General features: G+C 32.0%; 2 protein-coding genes across 2 annotated transcripts in view; one reads left to right on the top strand and one right to left on the bottom strand.

The window, feature by feature from the left end:
• The window catches only part of LOC133334419 (uncharacterized), a 32,898-nt gene extending 8,303 nt beyond the window's left edge, over nt 1-24,595 (bottom strand). The window contains exon 1 of the mRNA XM_061542714.1: nt 24,430-24,595. Coding sequence (XP_061398698.1) covers nt 24,430-24,579 — 150 coding nt within the window. The 5' untranslated portion in view covers nt 24,580-24,595. The remainder of the gene's footprint in view (nt 1-24,429) is intronic.
• On the top strand, nt 1,663-4,805 carry LOC133334421 (inactive pancreatic lipase-related protein 1; the record flags this gene model as incomplete). Its single annotated transcript, XM_061542717.1, has 7 exons — nt 1,663-1,766; nt 2,297-2,451; nt 2,536-2,790; nt 2,877-3,095; nt 3,257-3,413; nt 4,470-4,625; nt 4,715-4,805. Coding segments are annotated over 7 exons (1,137 nt in total), but the record flags the coding sequence as incomplete, so codon positions are not given.
• Nucleotides 24,596-24,881: the final 286 nt, after the last annotated feature.

Consider the following 24,881-nt stretch of genomic DNA (forward strand, 5'->3'; position numbering starts at 1 on the left):
TATATAACTTAATTTAAATAAAGTTTTTCTTTTCACCGTTACCATTGAACTCTTTACCGGTATTTAACACATTGACATTCTTATTAAGCTAAAAAAAATTTATATGTTCTCAAATCATTATCTGCCCAACGGTACCATTCACTTCTTGATAGATTTTAGGCCTTGTTATTCGAAAATGTATTGTATTTATTTATTAATTCTTGCCCATGAACTTTTTCAAATTTTGTTAACTTCACACAGCATTGATCTTGTTTTGATTGTAGAACTATTGAATTAAAACATCTTTTTTTTTTTGAATAAACAAAATCATCTGATCGATAGATAAATCGTTAGACAATCTTTGATTTGTTTTCTAATTTCCATATTAACAATTTTTTTGTACTAACAATTTGTGACGTCGTCGTTGCAGCCAGCAACTGAGCCAACAGTGATCATATTTAGACCGGCTATTATTATTTTTGTCATTATTATGGTCAGTCGTGACCATAAAAGTGTTAATTTAATACACATTAACCGGCAAATGAATAAATACAACATTAAACAAAAAATTATATTTCCGCATTTTTAGTTTTTTGTTGTTTTAGTTTTGCTTAATATGTAGATGGAGAGCCAGATAATCGAATGGATGGACGGCCGAGTGTATGGGCATAAAATAAAAGAAGGTGCAAAAGAAATACAAAACTCCATGAGACAGATTAAAGATGATCTTTTTTAATGAAATAACTTAACAAGCCATTAATATTAAATGTGAGAAAAAAAGAGATACACAGACAACAACACAGTGTGTGTTTAATATGCATGGATTATGGTTATGTGTAAAATATGACGTCGTTACTATTACACTAGACTACAAATATAAGAAATAAAGTTAAGGGAATGTGAGACATAGGGTTTTGACATTGAGATCCGCATTAGTTTTGAAATAATAGGCCGAGTACGCTTTATAAATCAGTGTATATTAAAGATTTTCAGCTATAAATTTGACTCCCAACAACTTTGGGGACATACGTTCAAACGTGTTTATTCAATCTACATTTCGAAAAAGTGGATTATTTTTTGTAGTTGTAGCCTTGTGTCATTGTCAAGGTCAGTTATTTTCACACTCAACTTTCAATCCGAATTTCATATCAAACTATGAATGGATCGTGGCATATTGACAGCGAATTCTGCATGACTTTGGCATTTCATTGAATGTGCATTCAACAACCTTAGAGAATAGCATTGACTAATGCAACGAATTTTGTGATAAAAACAAAACAGATAATTACCCAGCAGACAAGCCTTTATTTCATGGTGGTCTTTGAATGTCTTAACAATTTCTAAGCAAATAACTCAAAAAAAAAAAAAAAAAAAAAATGAAAATCACGTTTTTTACAATGTGTGAATAAATCTATAATTAATTTTGTTGTTAAAATAACTATGAATTCAATTGTTGTTTTTGCTATTTTCCCTACACAATATGTGTGGTAGCCAAACAAAAAGTGAAAAAAAATCTGATGACTTTGTCGCAAAATGTTTTGGTTTGTTGACCATTTCTGCAAACCGGTTTTCAGCTAATTTTTTTTCAAGTTCAGGGTGTTAAGCTAATTGTAAAAGGTTTATGACACCGTTTTAATTGCCACTTTAATGTACTAGAAATAATGTTTTTAATTATATTTTCTTCTAGCTGGTTCTCCAATATTTTATAGCCCTACACCAAGAGGATTTTGTTCGAATTGTTGCCAAATTAAAGAACGTGATGATATTAAATTTATGCTGTACACAAGGTAAGTTGAAACTATATAGAAAATAAAATACAATTGTTAAGGGTTTCTATTAAATTTTTTCTTCGATACCACAAGGCGAATTGCCTTTGGTCGCTGTAATATGCTGGGTTCTGCCCAAATCCTCCCACATTTATTAAGGATTTCTAATATCTACGCTTATTCAAAAAATCAATATCCATCTCTTATTTATTTAATATTTTTAATAACCACTTTCATTATTGTCATTGAAAAAAATATACGTAAAAAATCCAAACCTATTGTAGTCCTTAACATGCACACTAATTGCATACTTTAAAAATATTTTTTAATATTCTTGTCCATTACAGTTCTAGTACGTCTATTGTGGTCCTTAAAAAATTTCCAATTGTCTTTATTTTTTATTTCCCTCAAAACATCCAAAATAGCACATCCTAGTTGGAAAGCAAAATATATCCATTTTCATCTGAATTTCCCTAAACACCAATCAGTTCTTTCATTCATTCATTAATCTTTGTCATTTCCCTTCTCCTTTTCGTTATTTTTTATTGAAGAAAAAATCCATTTAAGGCCCAAAATCTATATCTGAGCGATGATAAACGTTTGCGCAAAAGCAATTTTAATTTCAATCATCCTTTGGTCATTTATTTGCACGGCTTCTCCGAGTCGGCCATAAGCGAACGCCAAAGCAGTCAGGAGATGAAAGATGGTAAGATGAGACAGAACTAAACAAGTTATGGCAATTTGATTTTTTCCATTTCCCTTTTGATTGTGTGCGTTTGTGTTGTAATAGCTTTTCTGAAAAATGGCACATACAATGTCATACTCATCGATTGGAGTCCTCTGACCGCGGTACCTTGGTATACAAACTCGGTGGAAAATTTACCAATTGCTGCCCGTTATATGGCCCGCTTTATAAGGTTTCTCGTACAAAAAGGTTTCCCCGTTAAGGACATCCATTTGATTGGCTTCAGTTTGGGTGCTGAGGTGGCGGGATTTATTGGCCAACAGTTACAGGAATGGTCCATATTATTGCCACGCATAACGGGTAAGTGTGTCATAAGAATAACGAAAATAATTAGAAGCCTTTTTGTAAATTGAGTTTTTGCTTCGCTGTTTTTTTTATTTAATTAGGTCTCGATCCTGCCTTGCCGCTGTTCGAGGATGGCAGTTCGAATCGTCGCCTGGGACCCAGTGATGCACAATTTGTTGATATCATACACACCGACGGTGGCATTCTGGGCAATCCTGAGGCTATGGGTCATGTAGATTTCTACCCCAATGGTGGTCATGCTTTACAGCCGGGCTGTGCACGCCAGGAAATTGCCAATAATCGCTGGCTGGGCATTTTGAGTAAGTATCTTTCCAGCATCAACGACAGTGTGCATATTTCCCCCGAACCGAAGTATAAAATATTTGTCTTGTACATGTTTTTGGTTTTGTTTACTGTTTTATTTTTTTATTGGTGCTGTCGTTGGCGTTGTTGTTGTTGCTGGCATTGCTGGTGTTTGCAGTAGGTTGTAGCCATCAACGTGCTTGGGAATATTTTATTGAATCTGTCCATTACCCAATGGCATTTCCAGCCAACAGATGTGAGCCTTCGAAATTGTTTGGCACTTGTCGTGATGGTGGCAATGGCAAGGCGTTTATGGGCATGGGGGCTGATAAGAGGTAAGTTTGTGTGTGTGTTTGTTTATTTCCTTGTTTTTGGTTGTGTTTTTCATTTGGGCGGAGTACAGAGTATAGGTTTGGGAGATGATTATAATAATTTAGATGGGGGTTAGAAAATATATTGAGTGTAGAATCATTTTTATATTTTATTTAATTAATTGTAAATGAATTTTGAAATTGTTTACAGTTGTGGGAAATTTTGGGGTTAAATTTAGTGATAGAATAATTTATAAAAAAGGACGACTACTCAGGAAAAAATAATAATTGTATTTTAATTTCATTTCTAAAATAACAATTTTTTAACAGTCTTTTAATCCATTGTTTTTAAGAATATAAATTTCAATAAGAAATCTTTTCAGCATAATAACTTTTAAGTTTATTATGGAAGTGTCCATACAATACTTTATAAGAAATTCTCCTTAAAACAAAATTAATTGTCTTTATAGAAGACATAAGAAAGCTCTATTCTAAATTCTATGAAAATACCCTTGTATAAGATACTCTTTTGGGATATTCTTTTCGTTAAAAATTGCTTGGAATAGACATTTTTATCAATTATTGGAACATCCTTTTTAAATCCTTGTTTTTAAGGATTTTTTTATTTTATGCCAGAATATATCTTTTCAATATTTTTTTTTAAGGCGATGTACATAAAATTATGCTTTAGTTAGATTGATAATATTTTTCATCCTCTTCCAGGTGATTAAAAGATTTGAATGGTTTTATGTTTGCAATGTTATAGAAATATTTTTGCCTTTTATATAAGTACTCTTTTAGGTAAAAACATTTGGTTAAAAAATGTTTTGGCACATCGAAATTAATTTATTTCTTCTCATCTGAAAGAAATGATTTTTTCATAATATTGCACATAATGCCCATTCTACTAAGTCGCCTTTCCAGTTACATTAAAAAACATCTACCTCTTCTCCTCCCCTGCTCTTTTAAAAGTACTTTCTTCTGATCACCATTAAAATAATCTCCTACTTATACCCTCCAATTTATCAACCACAAAAAAGCATTATTCAATCCGTTTTCTTCCTTTATTTTGCCTCTTAGATTACGTGGTAAATTTTTCTTGGATACCAAAGGCGAATCGCCATTTGGTCGCAGTAATACGCTGGGTTCGGCATCCGCCTATAGAAGAGCATCAGCTGCACTGACATTGCTGCCATTGCAATGGGAGTTACAGCAACAAACACAACAACAACAACTTCAGCAGTTACAACATCAACAACAAAACAATTTGGTAATACAACAAAATGACACGTTGTTCGATATTGTGGCCCCAACAAAAACATCAGCAACAACACAGCCATCGCCATCGCCACCCACTACCACATCTACGGTGAGTGGGAGAACGAAACGAGCAGCACCACTATGGCTGGCAAATAAAGTGCCAAATGTTAGTGGCAGTAAAACTAATCTAGAAACGTGACAACATTTGCGAGGATAATAAAAGAAGTGGAAAAACAATAACAATGGCAGCTGCTGAAGTTAACATGCATTTACATAAATCCTCACATATATATTACCATAACACCATATTCCTCCTAGTCCTGAATTTTTAAATTTCATGTTATTTTTTATATTTTCATATTCATAAAAAATTCCAACAAATCTCAAAACAAAACATTTGAACAAAAAACCTAACAACACCTTTTAGTACATAAAGCACATAAGTCCAGTTATTATATATTTGCTATATAAGTAAAACTTAGAAAAAAAAACATTTTATTATTTTCATCATATACCCATGTTTGTCATTTTAAATTTTTTACTTATTGAAAAAAAAAGAAAAAAATTGTCAAAAATTGGACTTATCATATTTTGTACATTAGCCTAGACAGTATGACTATATGTATATTTAAATCTCATTCTAAAAATGCAAATTTTGCATCGCAACGCTTTAGAGTATTTGTTTAGTTTGTAGGTTAACAAAAAACAACAACCAGAGGAAGAAGAAGAAAACATTATTTATTGTATGTATGTTAGTATGTATTTTTTTATATATGTGTAAGTGTGTATCTAGTTACTGCATCTGATGATAATTTAATATCAAATGCATTCACTGTTCATTTGTATTTATAAAATACAAGGACATTACCATAGCTTTATAAATTGAAGAGTAAAAAATAAAAATATAAGAAATGAAAATAAAAGAATTATATAAAAATTTTGAATTGAAGATTTTATTACTTTTTCACTATGCAAAAGTCAGCAAATTCTTATTATTCAAAACATCTTTAATTGTCTGATGAGAGGGAAAAACAGGCCAGTGCCCTCTAATAAAAGTAAGCACCGTAAATATTTAACCCATATTCCTAACCGAATGAATGGTCAATGACTGGAAATATAAACTTTTATGACAAATATGCTTAAAAATGCTAAATTGGGTAATTAAACAAGGGGAGTTACCAGAAATAATTTATTATTTGTCTGGGAAAATAATTAAAATAGGGGACTTACAAAATTTTTTTTAACTAATTGATTCTGTATTCTCTCATTGAAGAGGTCATTATTTGGCAGGAAAAAATTTTTGTATTTCTGTATGTTAACAAATAATTCGTTTAAATTGCGTACTTCACTATGGGCTTGCCCCAATTTCTGTAGCCTGTGTATCAGGAAACAAGCTCTTCTTATACCCCGAGAATGTCATAACCCAACCACATATTAGACAAGGAACCTATATATAGATATTAATCGACGCCACTACAATTAAAGACGATCGTAGCCTTATTTTCAATAAAAAAAATAAATCTGATCATAGGTTTTTTCATTCATAGGTCCTAAAGAGACCTACTATATATGTATACTAATAAAAGAGTAAAGTGATTACTGATTGACTTAAAGATTCATCAACGCCCAGACGAACCGACTAAAGCTGGAATCTTGAAATTTTGGGCGAGAAGTACTAAATACGGTAAAATTTGTATTTGGCGAACTTAGAAATTTGGATTGATGGCCATTGATGAAGTGTGGGATATAGTGAAGTGTAGGATATAAGTATCCGAAAAGTACTAAAATGTACTAAATTTTTTACAATTTTGTAGCTTGAGAACGGATAGAGCTAAAAATTTGAAACTTGGAATGCTAATCAAGATTGAGAAGTAGGGTCGATATTAGGATATGGTTTTAGAAGTATGTAGTCATTTATACGAAAAGTACAAAACAGTATTAATGTTGGTATAATTTGAATTTGGAGGAACGGATGGTGTAGGAACCCTGAAATTTGAAATTAATATTACCGTCGGACTGTAAGATTGGGATATGACAAGACAAGTAACAAGTATTATATTTGGTACAATTTGGATTTAGAGTGAACCGATAGAGATGGAACACTGATATTTGCAAATAAGATTACTACTGCATTGTAAAATTGAGGTATGTTGTTAGTTTGGGAAATTCGTACTTATGTGTACTTCGGTACAATTTGAATTTTGGGTGAACCAATAGAGCAGGAATCCTGAAATTTTGGTTTAGGATAACGGTTGGTGTGTAGGATTGGGGTACGGAAGGATGTTTTGGAAATTTCTACCAATTTGGAAATGTTTACAAATGTATACTAATTGGCACTAATTTTGGAACAATATGGATTTAGATTGAACCGATAGATCTGGTATCCTGAAATTGAATAATATGATTTCCATTGAATGGAATGATGTAGAAGGGTAATAGGGTAATGGAAAGAGTATAGTATAAGGCTAGATTTCTGTTGAGGTCATAATTGGTGTGTAGTGTTACTAAAATTTTAATTTTGGTCGGTATTGGTTTTTAAATAATTCACACAAATTTTCAAATTAATTTGGTACACAATTAATAAATAAAAGAGTTTAGTTCTAAAAAATCAACAAAATTGGAGAGTTACTAGCCTTATTGAATACGGATTCAAAATTAGAAAAGTATTGATCAGTCCTGGAAATTAGCTTTATCTTCTTTGAGGAAAATGTTTGGAGTTATGTAATTACGACTTGTTTTTATTTCGTAGTATTCAATGGTCCTTTTAAGGGTTTCAAATGTTAACACGTTACTCTAGATGTACAAATCTATCGTATAAGCTAAGAAAATCAAATCGGTGAAGATTTTTTTGTGCGATGTTAATAATCTTAGTTCATACCTAGCCAGTACTTTTTCAAATTCCTTTGGTTTTTTTAATCGACAAGGTATTTAATTCTATTTTATTCTTTTTATTTTTTAGTTGAATTAAGGATTTTTATTTTTTTTTTATTTTTTTAATCGACGAGGTATTTAATTCTATTTTATTTTATACTATTCTTCGTTTTTATTTTTTAGTTGAATTAACGATATAGAATTATTTTATATAAAGCCATTTTTTATTTAATTATTTCACATTTTCATATTAATATATGGTCTTCGCTAAAAAAGTGAGCAAAACAATTAATAACTAATTACACATTTATATAACAAATTAATTTAATTATTTCTCAATTATTTTGTTTTTGGCCCCCTAAGATATGCAATATAGTTTTTGTGAGATTTACACCTGCGACACCATATAAATTTTTAATCATAAAAAAACATAATGTTAATGTACTTGTAATATAAAAAAATTAATAATAATAATTGATTGTTTATTAACCGCAAGCTATAATTAGTGATGATAATAATAACAACAGTAAAAAACTAACAAGTGAATAATACTACATAATATATTCATTAACAACACTACAAGGTACATTGTGTGTGGTATTTTTTTTCAAAATATTATTCCTTTAATTAATGCTGTATTCGTGTTGGCAAAAAATAAAAACCATCTTTCCTTTGACATTTTGTGTGCGTGCGTGTGTGAAATGTCTATTTAAAAAAATATATCAATTATAATTTGTCGCATTCATTTATATGTTAATGTATTTATAACCACACATTCATACATATTTTATACAGTTACTCTGATGGTCTCACACATTCGCACGGCCGTATTGTGTTGTTATATGGCCACACACAAAGGAGTAAACAGATGTGAGAGGGCAAAAAAAAAGGAATATGATCCGGTATGTTTTGCCTGTCAATACTTGTTAAAAAAATTAGCAATGCATGTCAAAGGAATATGAGAAGGTATGAACAACAGCACAACAACAAAAAAAGTAAAACAGGCAATGAGCAAAAGGAATAAAAAAACAACGTAGAGTGTTATATTGAGTGTGAGTGTGTGTTCACATAGCCAATCCATTTAAAATGCCTATATTTGATTGTGAGTGTACGTGTTTGTGCGTATGTGTGTGAAGTGTACATTATTGTCTGACATTTGAAAAGTCTGCCACTGTAAATGATATGACACTTAAGTGTGTAAATAGTAAGGAACATGTTTCTTATGTGCACGTATTCGCGTGTTTGTTTTCATTTCTATGTTTATATAGATGTTGTGTGTGTGTGTGTAAGTGTGTATCTGACAAATCGTATAAATATGAATAACAACATGTTTAACAAAGTCTCCTTGTTGCTGCTGTATGTGAAATTCAAGTAGGGTGTATGTGTGTGAGGAGAAAACAAGAACACATTGAGATTGGTTTGGTGCATGTGACAGGGGATAAACTGAAAATGATTGATTGATTTATGTCTTGTATGCATTTGACGTTGGGGTGTAATGTATCCTCCATCTTTTTGTTTTGCTATGTCATATAACCTGTTTTTTATTCCAATATCCGAAAGAAGATGTGTTCTAGCTCTGGGGGTGAGAAATTAAAGAGGTTAAGGTTAGCTCGAAATATATTAAGTTATCGTTATCAAATGTTGCTTTCTTTTTTGTGTGTGATGTGCTACTAAATAGGTTTGCCCGTTTCTTGACATCATCATTAAAAATGTGTCAAAAAATTGTTAAATCATTTTTAATATTTTAAAATTTTGGTATTATTGAAAAGAGGTCTACGTATGTCGTCACATATCCAGCTTCAGATATATTTTGTTTTGATCGGGAAGGGAGAAGTTCGCTCTGTGCGTCCACAAGAGGATTTCCATTTTCTGTTACAAAAAATCGATTTTTTTCGATTCAAAACTATAACTAAGAATGTCTTCAAGGGATGATTTCAACAGCCTGAGAGCTGATTCAAAAATATGTCATTGAAGGAGTTCATATGTGTAGGGGATCTGATTTTTACTATGGACAATCTATGAATGACTTGTAGGACCATTTTATTTTATATTTTCCCATCATAACAAATCAGTTATCCGTGAAGAAAATCCTTCCCACAAGTTTCCTTTATTGCCAATTTGAAATGCGTCAAATTGACCCTATTGACCCCTATTTTCATTACCATTATTATACTGTAGTTTATTTTATTTTGTATTAAATGAAAATCTGCATGGCAATTTTCTAACTAGCCTAACCGAAAAAAATTGCCCCGATATTATGACAACTTGTTTTTGCAATTTGCCTTGCTTTACAGTTCGTTAGATTTAATAACCGAAATTTTCTAAACAAAAAAGAAAGGACATTGGCTGGCAACTATTAAATGGCGACATGAAGCCTAAACAAGGGTAAACCCATGTTCCTTTATTAACAGCATTTGCACATTCAATAAATGCAAATGATTGCACAAATTTAGAACTAAGCAAAAATGCCAGATGTGACATACCGAAGAAAATGAATGAGAAAGCAACAAAAACAACAACAGCAAAAGAGGGAGAAGAAAAATGGATAACTAGGCAGAGGACAGTGGTTGGAAATAAAACAGGAAATTATTTAAGGGTCAGCAATTTAAGGAACTGGCAAAGATTATAGACTCAAACCCTAATAGGTATAAAATCTATGTATTTTAAGTTAAAATCAAAAATTTCTTAAATATCCTTTCTTATTCCTTTGATTTAAAAAAATTTAAACAATTTTTTATTTTTTCTTACAAAGAATTTATATAAATATCTTTTGACAAAAGTGATATTTTTATTTTTCCATAGAGTTATTTCTTCACTTTCCCACCACTGTGCCTAATTGGTATCTAACGAACCGTCATTGAAATTTCATATTGCCTCATATAGCAAGCACACTGTACAGTACATAGAGTTTTTGTCGCATAATTGCAGGAAAAGCTAAGATATGAATAACTAATGAAGCAATTTTTTCTCTTATTCTCTCTCTATTCTGCATATTTCTAACAGCGGTTAAGTAAACACAAGACCCACCAAGAAGAGACTGCCTACATTTCATTGGCTATACTAGGCGGGATATTCAATTAAAAGCGACCACAAATAGATATGGAAATAGCTGTCATCACCTAGCGGCGTGAATATTTAACAAACCCCAGCTTATTATTGGAACCAGAAAAATGGCAGCTTAGTATATTTTGGAAATATTCATAAAGAGTGATGGTGTAATCAAATATTTGATGCCATTTTATGAATTCCATTAGACCCATTATTAGTTTCTTCTTGTAGACCACTAAATAAATTATTCTATCAATTCATTGAATTTCGAACAGGGGGGTTTCAAGACACTTTTTGTGGATTAAGTTAATTTTCTTTTAAATATTTTTGTCTATATACATTGACATTTCCTCAATCACTCCAGCAATTTTCTGTTTCCACAATACTTTTGTATTGTGACCCGTGGCGTATTAGTGTTATCGCCATGTATACGCTCGGGGTGTCCCATTTTTTTCTCTTACTTCGAAAATTAAGCAATTAATATGACATTCTAATTGCTCAAATATTTGTTGGAATTTTATGAATCCCATTTGGCCCATTACTCTCATACGCTACAACAAAATCCTTCCACAATATTTCTTCGATGGGCATCCAACCATAGCATTTTGCAAAGCAACCACTAAATTAGTCATTTAGAGGTTTGGAATTTGTATGGCATTATAAAAATCTGACAGTTTTGTTTGCTTAAAATGAAAGAAAATCTATGACTGGCTGAGTGTGTGTGTGTGTGCTGGTGGGCTACTGGCTAAATGTCCCCCTGTGTGTGAGTATTGCATGTTTGTAGTTTAACACGAAATCTGTTTTCAACATGTCCAAATTGTCAAGGCAAAGTCACACAAAGCATTTACTGGCGGCCTTTCTCTGCCTCTCCGATTTGTTAGGTTTTGTTGTTGTTTTTGGGACGGCTAACTGACAAATGTAAGGTTAGGAAGGAACAGAGAAAAAAAGGAAAAACTGACCACTCCCTGTAATGTTTACAGTATTTAAAAGCTGATTTGTGTGTGATTGTTGGTTGGGATATTTATGTGTGCGGACGGCTGTGTTGCCAGTTTAGATTTATAATTTAACCAAGCCTAATATTTCAATGTCCTTAACATTAAATTAAATAGGCTTATTTAAGTGTATAAATGTGTGAGTGTGTGTGTCTTTGGTGAGTTTACCGTTTTTTTATTATTTTTATTTCTGTTCAGAGTTTTTATGGCGTTCTTTTGACGTGTCATATTTCGCTAATGAACATTTGTAATTACAAGGGATTTTGCTGGACACGTTTTGTAAAAGATAATAATATTAGTTTTTTTGTTTTGGTTTTAATCTTTTGTTTTTTGTTTTTTATTTTGGACCTGTGTGCTACTAAAAGTTATTAATCACAGTCCCGCTTGTTTAAGTATCCATAAAGTAAATGATGAATTATGGTATAAAAAGAATGATAAGAATTATGATGGATTATATTTGAGCTAAAGCAAGTAAGGAAAATCAATTTCAAGTGTCAGGATTTTTAATTATGATTTTTTGTAGAATTTTGTGAAAAAATATATTAAAAATTATGTCATAATATAGCAACGATATATTAAAATTACACATACACACGGCAACTCATTTTAATCAAAAAAGAACGTATTAGAATTATTGATTATTTTGTTCATAGGAAATGAATTAATATATTGCCGGAATATAAGATCATCTTAAACATACAATTAGTTAAAACAATTTTAAAAATTATTTTCTTCGTGTGGTCAATTTGAATTTAATTTTTTTGTATCAATTCCATAAAAATCTCTCTCTACATACTGCATGAGTATGTTATCTGTCAATAACCTTTTGACATTATTTTTAATTTCATTGTCAAGTAGCTTACTTAGGACCAAGTAAGTTTCCCAACCAAATGCATATGCTGATAGTTTTCTTCTCATTTTATCAATGGTCTCCATTAAATGGCAATTTTGCTGATTGTCATTGTTCCCTTTCAAATGATGACAATTCTGACAAATTTTCAATATCTCAGACAAGCAGATGTACACATTCGGTTACATCTACTGACAATTGTGGCTGGTCTACAGTTCCTATCAACATAGTTGCTGTTGTCTGTTAAGTTTGATATAAACAACACCCAATAATAGAGAGTCATTGAATGGATGGGAAATACAGTCTCTCTCAATACACAAACACACACCAAACACAGAGAGATGAGATAAAACATATTTGCAAACAATACAACGACGACAACTCATTTACACTTAACATGACAAACTGTAATTAGGCTTTCACTGGCAGAAAAACTCACACACACACTTACACAAACACACACCCAAAACACTGTTACAGCAATGGAGCAGAAGAGTATGAGCAACAATAATAGCAAAGCATATTGTGAATCACAACACTCTACGGCTGGCAAATAATGGCAGGCAACAATATCTGTGTGTGTGTGTGTTTGTGAATGAGTTGTTTGATTGTCGTCATTGATGTTGTTGTTTTTGTTCTTGGTTGTCATTACTATTTGTTACTGTGGCTGAGCCTGGTTAGCTGTAACAGAGGCTGATGTTTGCCGATTTTTTCAGTTGTTGTTGTTGTTGTTGCTGCTGATGTTATTGTGGCCAATGTGAAGTGAATAATGATTCATTGTTTTAAAGACAAAATTGTGCGTTCGAGTGTATGTTTACACCAAATGGCATGAACACGTGCTGTGAACATTGAATAAAAAACACAATCTGTCGAACAATAGTTTATCTCATCGGAAACGGATGTTTCATAAAACTTCCGCTTGATTTGTAAAGCTTGCATAAAATTAGAGATGAATAAAAGAAAAAAAAAATCAATCAAAGAATATATATATATATATATAAAGACAGTATCCGCAAACCATTTAGCTGAAAGTTAAAAGATCTTTAACTGCTGTAGAATTAATAGCTTTCTCCCATTTGACCTACTTAGCTGGGATTTCACAACATTGTTATCCTTGGTAAGTAACTGGAAACTAAATCCGGAACAATCAGCAACGTTTTCCCTCTTTTTTCCCTTCACTGCTCAACAAAAGCTTGTGGAGATATTGTGTTGGAGGAAACTATTACACAATGAATGTTTAGCTTCAGAAAAGGAATAGAAAAAAGGAAACCCAGTTTTTTCAGCTGCTATCTTCCTGTGTGTTATCCCTTTGCCACAGGACGGATATGCGAGACTGTTTTATCTACAACATATTATTACGAAGCAAACGTTTTTTTCTCTCTATTTTTATTGCACACAAAATAGAAACATTAACATATCGTACATATGTATGTATATGGAATTGTATCCTCCTTAACACAAACCAATGCTAACAATGTTCACATTTACATTACAATACGACCATTGACAAAGATTGGCACGATAAAGCCCCCCATCATGTATGCATTAACAAAAGCCAAACAGAATAATTGAAATTTTATGCAACAAAAATCTGAAACACAATAAATTTTATGGCCAAGTTTCATGAAGACAATTCGCAAACGCACACATACACAACTAGAAACGTACTCACAAAAACTAGGCATGCTAAAAATGCGAGTTTAAAGGCAATTATTTTGGTCAACACACCCCAGTTTTTGAGTTGGGGCTAATAGTCGCAATGTAATGTTAGTTGTGGTGGAAAACGCACGTACCATGTTTAGTGAGTGCCACAAATAGCTCTTTGTCACTTGCTTATTTTAGAAGGGAAAACGAAAAAACGAAAACCCTTCTAGTGGCTTCTCAGAAACTTCATTGTGTTCGTGGTCTTTGTGGGCACGTTCAACCTCCTTTTCACAACTCGAGTCACTCACTCACTCACTTTCGTACTAACGCAATAAACCCGCAACTTAGTTTTGTGGTTAAGTTTTTGTTTTGGTTTGTTAGCAGGCTCTTAAAATACGACAGGAATTTTGTTGGCTGTTTCCTTAGGACTTTCTTTTTTTGTTTTTGTAGTAGCTTTTTTCTTTTTCCGCAACCAAAACATGTAAAATGTCTCCAATTCTGAAACGTAACGAAACTATGTATATCCTTTTAAACAAAAGACTACGGGTAAGTGCGTTCATTTTTTACATTTAAATTGCAACACGTATGGTCAAAGGTGTATTTAATGTTACGATAGTTTTACAAATTGTTGCCATTTCAATTAACTGCCAAATGGCAAGTGGTGAGTTAGTAAATTTGATTTGAATGGAATAAAGAAAGGAATGAAAGGAGAGAAAAATGTTTGAGAAAAAGTTTGGATTGTTTGTGAAACTTGAGTCTTTACATGACAATTTTATTAAAAATTTTTTGTTCGACTTTATTTTAAGAATGGAGCAGAGAAATTCATAATTTGAAAATCGAATTATGGCATTATTTTATAGACATTTGGATTTACCAATTATCAGGCTCCCTATATTTATAATAGGTTTTTGACTATTGAATGTTATGGATGGTCGATGGTTTATATAAATGCCCTATTAAGTGCCTATTTACGAGGCACATTGTTATCAAGAATTTATCAACGTAAAGGTGTGTTATGTTGGTGTAGGTATAAATTTTAAGAATTTTAAAGGATTGTGTTTGAGCAGAATTAATTTAGTGTACAACAAGTATATTGAACATTTTGGGCTGCTATTCAGGGAAGTGTATATTAAAATTATAAATCTTATAATCCAAACCCCAACACAAATGTAGATCTTCGATAAATTTATAGAGAGACTATTAGTGTGAATAAGATGTATACTCTCTGAAGGTATGATTTATATTACCTTATAGGCGCATTATTGTTGTCAACACTTATACGATCTAATGTACACTTTTTAATCTTAAGTTATTTTTTAGGTTGGTCGTTTGTCTTTTGGGATTTTGACACTCATGCATGACTTGAGTCAGATTTGTTTTAATTTTAATCTCAACACTTGTAGTCATTTGTAATGCTAAAAGCACTCAGCCTATATAGACATATGAGGATCCTGGGGAAATTCGATCTCAGTTTCGAAATGCAAGACTACAATAGATTACCAGAAGATCAGTACAAATGCGACAAGTTCCTCGCAAGTGGGTCGATATCTGGGAATTACTGACAGCGGACAATGTCACGATAATGAAATGACCTCAAAAGACTGGGGATTCTGAAATAAAACTTAGGACGATACAGAAATGGTAAATGGTCGTTAATACTTGATCAGTAACAAAATATTGACCAATCTATTACGGAGGGAGCTGTCGATAGAAATCATTGTCGGCTTATATTTCGACCTGAAGTCGAAGAATTTGTAAGTAGCAGAAATTTTTCATGGCACAAACATTATAAATGTGATTCGGGGTACATTATGATACAGGGTTGTCATTAGTCTCATGTAGTCATTTGCAGTAGATTTTGATGGTAACTATTCGGTAAACTACTGTGTCATTTTTATGCTCATATTTTTCCAGATATAAGCGAAAGATTAGTTTATCGAATATTTACCTACAAATCACTACATCAGACTAATGGACCGCCCTCTATCAGAATTTTCCCGAAATTCAGTTTTACTTCTTGTGCCATGGAAAAGTTATATTTCCATAGCGGCTAATATTGGAACTCTAAAATGTGATATTTATTAAATATGAATCTGATGGCTTTGCGAATTTTGGGGAATTCAAATTTTCTACCAATCTCTCAATCTATTACATATATTTGTCTTATGACATTTTCAACTATGCCTTGGCCAAGACGTGTGTCTCATATTTTACTCATCTTTCAAATATAACCGACAAAAACAAGCAAGAAAACATGGCTGTGTCAAGTGTTTTGGACAATTAGATATCAAAGATAACGATCACAATATGAAATGACATTTATAAATGCCATAAGTTTATTTTGCTGGCTGAGCAACTTTAGAGTAGAAAATAACGTATCTACCATTTTCATAACTTAGTAGCGTAGTTATAAAAACAATACCTCAAAACAGTGGAGCGAAAATACAAACAAAAACAAATTGTCTAATTAAGGACATTATAATTCTAAAAGCACCCAAGGAAATCCAACGTTCAAAATCCATATTTTTTAAATGTCTCAAACAGAAGCCCAAAATTTTACAAATAAACCCAACAATAATAATAAAAAAAATACAAATAAAAAAGCTAATACCCAAAAATACGGCCACAACGTAAATTATAAATATAAAAAAAAAAACAAAACCTATCAAGAACGGAAATTTATGGCTTGAAAACAGCTAAATAAGGTTTAGGTACAAGTGTGGTCGATGTGGTTATGTGCGGCGTATATATGTATGTGTGTTGGTGTTTGGCCATCTAATCTATAATCGAAAATATTTTTCTCTTTCAAGGAATAACAACAACAACTGTAGTTGCAGTTGAAAACCTCATGTATTTTAGAAAACATTTGAACAGCTTTTTTCTCTCTATAAGAAACAGTAAAAGCAACAACAGCAACACATATTACACGAAATTTTGGTAAATGTTTTCCCGCAAAATGAATGCCATAAACAAACAGTGGGGTGTGTTTTTAATATTATTATTGTTGTTGTTGGTGGTATTGTATTTTTTCCTAACTTGACATCAGAAGCCAAATGGCAAGCGTCCACTTTTTTATTTGTGGGGGGCTACAAAAAGTCTACATTTTTTGTATAAAAAATATCGTACAAATATTTATATGAGAACCTGCTGTCTGTGTAAAACTCCATCGGTTCGAATGTGTGTAGGAATAGGTCACAAACATTGGAGAGCAGTTGTGCTGTTTCTTTTTTTCATTTTTTCTTTGCTTTTCTTGTTTTCTTTTTGTTGTGTATAAAAAAGGAAGTCTTATTTTGAGTTGACTATCAAAAGAAACGAAGCATGACCATACATTTGGTCGTCGTCGTTGTTGTCGGCATGATAGTAGTCGTGTTGGTGTTTCGTGTGTCGGTTTGTCGGTGCTTCTGTATTGGCCACCACTGATGTCAAGGTTACTTGCCATTCCGTTAAAACAATATTTATGGCTCCAAGATACATTTCAATTACTGAAATATGAAGTAAAAATCCGCTCTCAGGGGAGGAAAATCTACACAGAAACAAGAAGAAGAACAACATCAACAACAAAAAAACTGAGCAAAGCAAACGAAACTGTGACTTTATAAATCATAAAGTTGAAGGGGAGAAAAGCAGAAGGGAAATTATGAGTGAGGGAGAAAACAAGCGAAATTTGGAGTAAAATTATGGATTTTAAAGCTTTAATAAATGCTAAGGGGGATTATAAAAAAGATGAGGGGGAATTAATATTATTAATAAAATTAGGAAAAACTAACCACACCCATTACATTTTTGGTTCGTCGCATGTCTGGCTTAGAATTTTAATTTAAGTAGTGATTTATGGCGTATACATATTGTCGTTATGTATACGTAGTATTTTCTTTTTGGATATGGCATAATATAAATTGGGCGAGAAAATAAGTGTTATTAAAAGTTTGGGAGGAAGTTGTTTCCCAGCATGAAATATTTTCCGTGGTTGGAAATTAATTGTGCTCAAAAAAGGTCTACTGAGAAGTAGCATTACGAATTACTGTTCAAATTTTAAAATTTCATTTAGAAAAATGAATTGTGTCGCTCAGCTCTAATTTGACCATTTGCAACCAATTCGAAAATTTTCCACGATTCCGGATTCGATTTTCTTAAATCTGCAGCCAGTGTTGCTTTCATTCTGGACAGACTGGATTGAATTTACATTTGCCATGAGAGCATTAGACATTAAATATTATGATCGAAACTGAAAAATTTTAATGTAAAGTGCATTTAAAGGTCAATTTCTTATCAATTTCAAAGTAATTTCTCCCTGATGCTGTTAAGCCAAAAGTGAATGCATTTAAGAATTTTAATTTTCTAGGGACCATGCACGTATACGTAACGTGCTAACGTATACGCGTGTTTGGTACATACACACAGAAAATAATATCATTTGTCTTTAGGAAAACTTTTTTGTAAGTCAAAAATATTTAAATATGTGCATACATTTCAGTATTCTCTTAAGTCGTTATTTCGAAATAATCATAGCACGACAAACTAGATTTTCTGGTAAAGTGGGGAAGAACATGTCCCTTCTTCCACGATAAAATTTTCCTCATTCCCCGGCGTTGTTATATTATTCCCAAACACATTCGAAAAATTCGGCAATTGAAAAAGTATACATAAAAGAATGATGTCTATTTAAATTGTTCAAAAATTTACTCTTTGGAATTTCACAAAACAATAACCCCGAACGTTCAAGTTGTTCAAGTTGTTGTTGGTAAATTGCATAAAAACCCATGTAACAAATATACAAGATACTCATTTAAAACAAAATACACATGATTCTCATAAACATGACTTTTCAGTCTCACTTTCCATGTGTAAATCTCAACATATTTTTGTTTTTGTTCTCTCACTCTGTGTAGTACACAGATAAAGACTAACGAACGAACAACAACATAATTCACACAGGCTAAAACACTTTCACAGCAAGTCTATTGCAACAGCAGAAACAACAATTCGTTGTTAAAACCTTCGTACAGCCTTTGTAATCCCAATGTCCCATGGATGGGAACTAAATGGCAACGAGATTATTCAGGGCTATCATCGTATGTTATCATTAAAAATAAAGCGAACAGAGGGGATGGTGGGGAGGGGGTCAGAGAGATAAGAAACGAAAAAAAATCCCACCTTAACAATATAGCAGAGCCTACTACACAAGGAAAAGGGGTACAATAATGGTGTAAGGGTACACGAAAAAAAAAACACGAAACGACACACAGCAAATAAATGACTACAACATTGCCCGAAATCCCCCAAAGACTGAAACGAAACAACAAGTTAACTGTATGCAACCCAGGAGGAGGGATGGGGTTGGCGAAGACAACAGCATATTATTAGGAATTGTTTGAAGGTCTAAATATTTCGAAAGGAAAAAAAAAACATTCAACAGGGATTTTTGTTTTTTTTTTTAGTTGTTGCCATTTTCATTTGGATGCGTTTAGTTTAACATTTTTATGGCACACATCTGATTTTTGGATTTTGCCATGAAAATGGCTTGGGGAAAGGGAAAATAAAATAATGTTGCAATAAAGTCAAACATTAAATCGGTGTCAGTAACATAAATATGAAGATTTTTGTTTTGAAAATCGTAAATTTGAACAAAGAAAATAATCCAGTGGTAGCGAAATATAGAGAAATATTTGATTGTGTTGTTGTTACTTAACTCGTTGGGAGTTATATTTTTTGGAGTTTACTTTAGTTTATTACTCTGAGGTTGTTTTATGAGATTTGATTGGAAAGAGATTTGAGATTGTATGCAAAATAAATAATACAAATTATTTGGGTATTATCGTGGAAAGAAACAAGGGCGTATTATTGTTGTCAATACATATACGTACTATGGTCCGTAGGTTTGACATTTCCGACAATTATTTCGGAAAACCATGACTTATTTAAGGAAATGTATTAAAAAATAAAAAGTATGTTTTTATGTTATCTTTGAACACTTGTAAATTGTAAACGCGATATCTGTCCGATACCACAAAAATCAAAAGACTCCATTCAGAACGTCCCTGTAATAAATTTTAATAGTGGATAGAATGAAGGATACATTACTTTAGTAAATGTCAAGGGACCAACATTAATATTATTAATTAAAAAATACGCAATACTATTTAATTTTCTTTTTGCATGTCTGGTTTGAAATTTTCATTTAAGTATTGATGGTCTACAACAAAAAGCTATCCAGGATTGGGATCCACAAGAAGATTCCGATACTCGGTAGAAGTATTAGAGCCCTATATTGGTGCTCGGACCCCCTGCTTTATATTTAAAGTATTGCCATTTGTGAAAAGCAAAACATTTGGTTCTATTTTTACTTTCAAGATTCTTATTATTAAATAACAACATAATTAATATATTATTAAAAAAATGTTATTTTTTTCTAAGTTTATAACTGGTGTTAACACTGGATGCCCGATTAGGAAAAATTAATGTAAAATTCTGCGGTTAATCAAAAAATAAGAATTATACTGGGAGTGTATTTTAGGAGTATAAGTGAGGATAGCCATTTAAAAAAATTTTATTATTTTAAATATATTTTATATAAATTTTTTGCCTTAGTCCATACCTATACAGTAAATAATTTCCCAAACAATATCCCCAATTCTACATAAATTCCATATTAACAATTTCAAAAGGATGCTCGATAACTTGATTAAAATATATTAAACAATTTCGATTGAATTTATGTTTTAACTTTATTTACTATTACTTTATTTATTGATTTATATAACAGACCGAGCATGCACGTATACGTAACGTGCAAACGTATACGCCTGAATGGAACCTACAAACACAAAAAATGTCCTTTGTCTTTAGAAAAAACTGTTTTTGTAAGTCAAATATTTATATATTATAAATTAAACATTTTCTTAGAAAGAATGAAATTTCTTGGACAACATCCAAAATAAAATCAACATAATTGTGGCTGTGGTTGCTAACTCGTACTAAAGAAAATCTACAATTTATGCCAACTCAACGAAAAATATGAATTTATGTTTACATAAATTATTCTAAAGCATTTTCAAATATCACAAAAATTCCGTATCTTTGCATTTATTATTATTTTATGGCTTTATAACCATATCTGGTTTTTGTGAACCTTTTTGTTTTGCAACTAAATGTAAAAATGATTTCCTACCCATTCCGCCAAATTTCATTTCCTTTTCGCACCACTGATTTTGTTCGACAACAACTGAGAAACCAACTTAGTAGTTGCCCCGATATGCAATGATAAACAATTCAATTTAAAACTGTCGACATACAAATAAATTGATTTTTTTTCTTCTCTTCTTGGGTGTACCTTGGTCGCCAAAAGGTTATGCCCCTACATCGACATTGACATCCCGTTCGTCTAGCATGGCCACACGACATGCATTCAGACCAGGCCATTATCATTACCACCTACAAACAACGATAAAACCATAAATAAAACAGATAAGCATCATTTAATCTACAAAACGGCAAGAACAAACAACAACAACGACAACAGCAGCAACAACAACATCCTCTAAAACAAAGGCATTGAACAGCACGAACAACAACAAAAACACACAATATTTACTATCATCAGGATGAAAAGTGACAAAGGCGGGCATAGTTACGAAGATGTCCTTTTTTCAGTTTGCTTCTCGGTTCACACACACATAAAAAGGCCACCCAAAGAGCCGACAATAAAGGCAAAGAACAAACGCCCTACATGGACTTGTATGGTTTGAAGATGACGTTGATGGTGATGCTGGATGACTGGCTAGCTGGGCTAGGCTGGCTGTTTGGATTTTGATAACAGCAAGGACCAGTATAAGTGAGAAGGCTTGTTTACAGGTAACATAATTGTTAGTTGCACACATACACCAACCACTTAAACACACACACTCATCCGCACACATAACCACCATCTACATATATGATAGTTGTGTAGTGTTTTGTTGAAGTGGTTAAGATGTTCCAGTGCTCGGCTGTCGTCAGTTCATGTCAGGCAACTTTTGTAAGACAAAGGTCAATAAATGTCTAAGTTCTTAGGGTAGTGGGTTTGTCGATTTGTATGCACATATGTGTCTGTGTTTGTTTCAGTGAAAGTGGATGAATAATCGTAAAGAAAATTTAATTTTTTGAAAGGTTCATACAGCAACCAACAGTATATGCGGGTGCACAGTGGTATAAAATTGGAAAATAGTTTTAAAAAGTAAAATATTTTGAATTAAGTAAATATTTGAAATTATTAAAAATGACCATAATGAGTTACCAGCATAATGTGTCGATTTTAAAATCGAATATTACTTAAAAACTGCTTAATAACTATGAAGACATAAACCCATGTCAGCACATCGATGACGAAATTTAAATATTTAGAGAAAATATTTATTTCCAAACCACTGTGTTGTTCTTGCTTGTTATGTGAATGTGGCTGTAAGCCTCATCCGAAACGCTTCACGTTTGAGGAATTTCTTTTGTCATGCCTGGCACATTAATGAAATTTAAATATTTAACAATATTGCCAACAAAGAGCTAAATTGATAATAATATTTGATTCAATTAACAAAAAGATACATACGAGTATCTGTGGTTGTTCAGTTCCAAAAAAAGGAACAGCATGAACTCTTGATAAAGAAAAAACGGAGAAAAGGGAATCATTGGGTATTTGCGAAATATCCTGCAATAGGCAGTTGCAGTGATATACCTGAAGAGTTTTTTTATAATATAAAGTAGGTTAAATGCGGGTTTAAATTGTTTAAAGGCAACCCTGGCAATGTGACGTATACTTGTTGTCGTAACATATTCGCCATGAAAATTGGGGAGCTAGCGAGTAATGAAGTATTTAAGAAGATTCATAGCAGTATTGTAATGGTCAAGAAGCATATATGGCCCTACATTGGTGCCAAACGTTCGATGTACATATGTAGACCTAAATAATTATTTCGTGGATAGTGCTGGAGAAACATAGGTACTTCTTTCATATTATATATATATATATATCACCAAATCTTGCACATTTTTTAGCCATTATAAAAAATAATCGGGGTTTCCTAATGTTGGTAAAATTTTGCTCGTTTGCTAATAATATTCAGTGCAAATGCAAGCCAAAAATGTAAGAACAAAGCTCCAGTCTTTTCTTATGAAATAAAGTGTCATAAATGCGGGTTTAAATTGTTTAAATACATCCCTGACTAGGTGGCGTATACTTGTTGTTGTAACATATTAGGCAAGGTTGCCAGTGGTTGTTCTCTTAAGTATTATCTGTAAAATTTATTTAAATGTACTTCCAATGTTCTTTTTTTAAAAACTTGGTCGAAACCCTCTCAATTGTCAATGCATATTTACAGATCATTGAAAGAGTAAAAATAGAAGTCATTATTCCATGTCCCAAAATGGCAGTATTAAAGAGAGCGAAAATCCTGATGTACAATTATTATATTGAAGATAATCCTCTATGGATTATGCAAAAGAAAATCGGCCAGCTTGCAAGTAATAAAGTATTTATATAGGCCCTACATTGGTGTTAAATGCTTAAAATCCATATTAAGAACTAAATAATTATTTCATGGATTGCGCTGGAGAAACATAGGGACTTCTCTCATATTAAAAAAGTTTCGGAAAATATATTTATCCCAGTGATATCTTAAAGACATGTGAAGGCTTGTCTACACCTTGTCGGTTTAGGGTTCTTATACTTTTCTAGGCATTATAAAAAATACACTCAGGTTTACGGCCCTACATTTGCTTGTAAAACATATTAAGACTTAAATAATTGTTTAATTAGTCATTATAAAACATACTTTCAGGTTTACCTCATGTTAAACAATTTTCCGCGGTTGCTAACAATTTTCTCTGAAAATGAAAGCCAAAGAATTTAAAAACAACACTCGAGAAGGGTATACATTTTATTTACAGAATTGTTTGTAGTTATTAGTATAACTTTAAATCTATCAGTAACATTTTAAATTAGTGCAGATGATCGTCTAAACTCTTTAAATTTCATTATAGCATATGGAGGGCGTATGATTGTTATAATATCATATACACAATTTTAATACTCATACGTATGTGTTGTACTAAATGCTTGAAAAACATTAAAACGAAATTAAATAAAGATTTCGACTAATGCATGTAGTTAAAATTCGAATTCGCATCTCTTATTTATAAAGAATGGCAAGAGACATGCAAAATATAGTGGTGTTTTCCCCCTATTTTTTGCAAAGAATTTTAAATAATAAATTCTTCCATTTATTTATTCCTGTGGTACTTTGATGCGTATACATAATTTTAAAATTGATATTACAAATTTATTAAATTTTCTAGAATTATTTATCTTAAAATACACAAAATAGGAAAACCATATTCTACTTACGATTTTATGATGTAACGCTGACAGCTCCCGTTCTGTGACACGGCGACTAGCAGCTTCTCGGCGTCTCTGACGAAATTGACTATATTTATAGGCTAAGATGACGCCTGGTAAGGCCAATGCCTCAAATGGCGATTTGCGACCGAAAGGCATTTTTGTTTTGATATTAATTATTAATTTGCTTGTTGTTATATTTTCTTTCGTTTTTGCAGTTGTTGTTATTAGGATTTTGTTGTTTTGTGAATTTTTTGTATTAATTTTGTTTTTAATTATTAATATTATTTAAATTGATAAATTGGGTCATAAAATATTGCTTTTTGTGTGTGTGTGTATGAATTTCTAGATTGAGCTTTAGGTATTATCAAAGAATTTCTCCTTCTTCTTATTATTCTTATTATTATGCTTGTTTGTTTGTGTGTTTATGTTTTTTTTTTTTTGGTTTATTATTGTGGCTT

The sequence above is a fragment of the Musca vetustissima genome, unplaced genomic scaffold (genome assembly GCF_032173495.1).
Source record: "Musca vetustissima isolate MV318-11 ecotype Yass unplaced genomic scaffold, APGP_CSIRO_Mvet_v1 utg4101, whole genome shotgun sequence".
Classification (NCBI taxonomy): Eukaryota; Metazoa; Arthropoda; class Insecta; order Diptera; family Muscidae; genus Musca; species Musca vetustissima.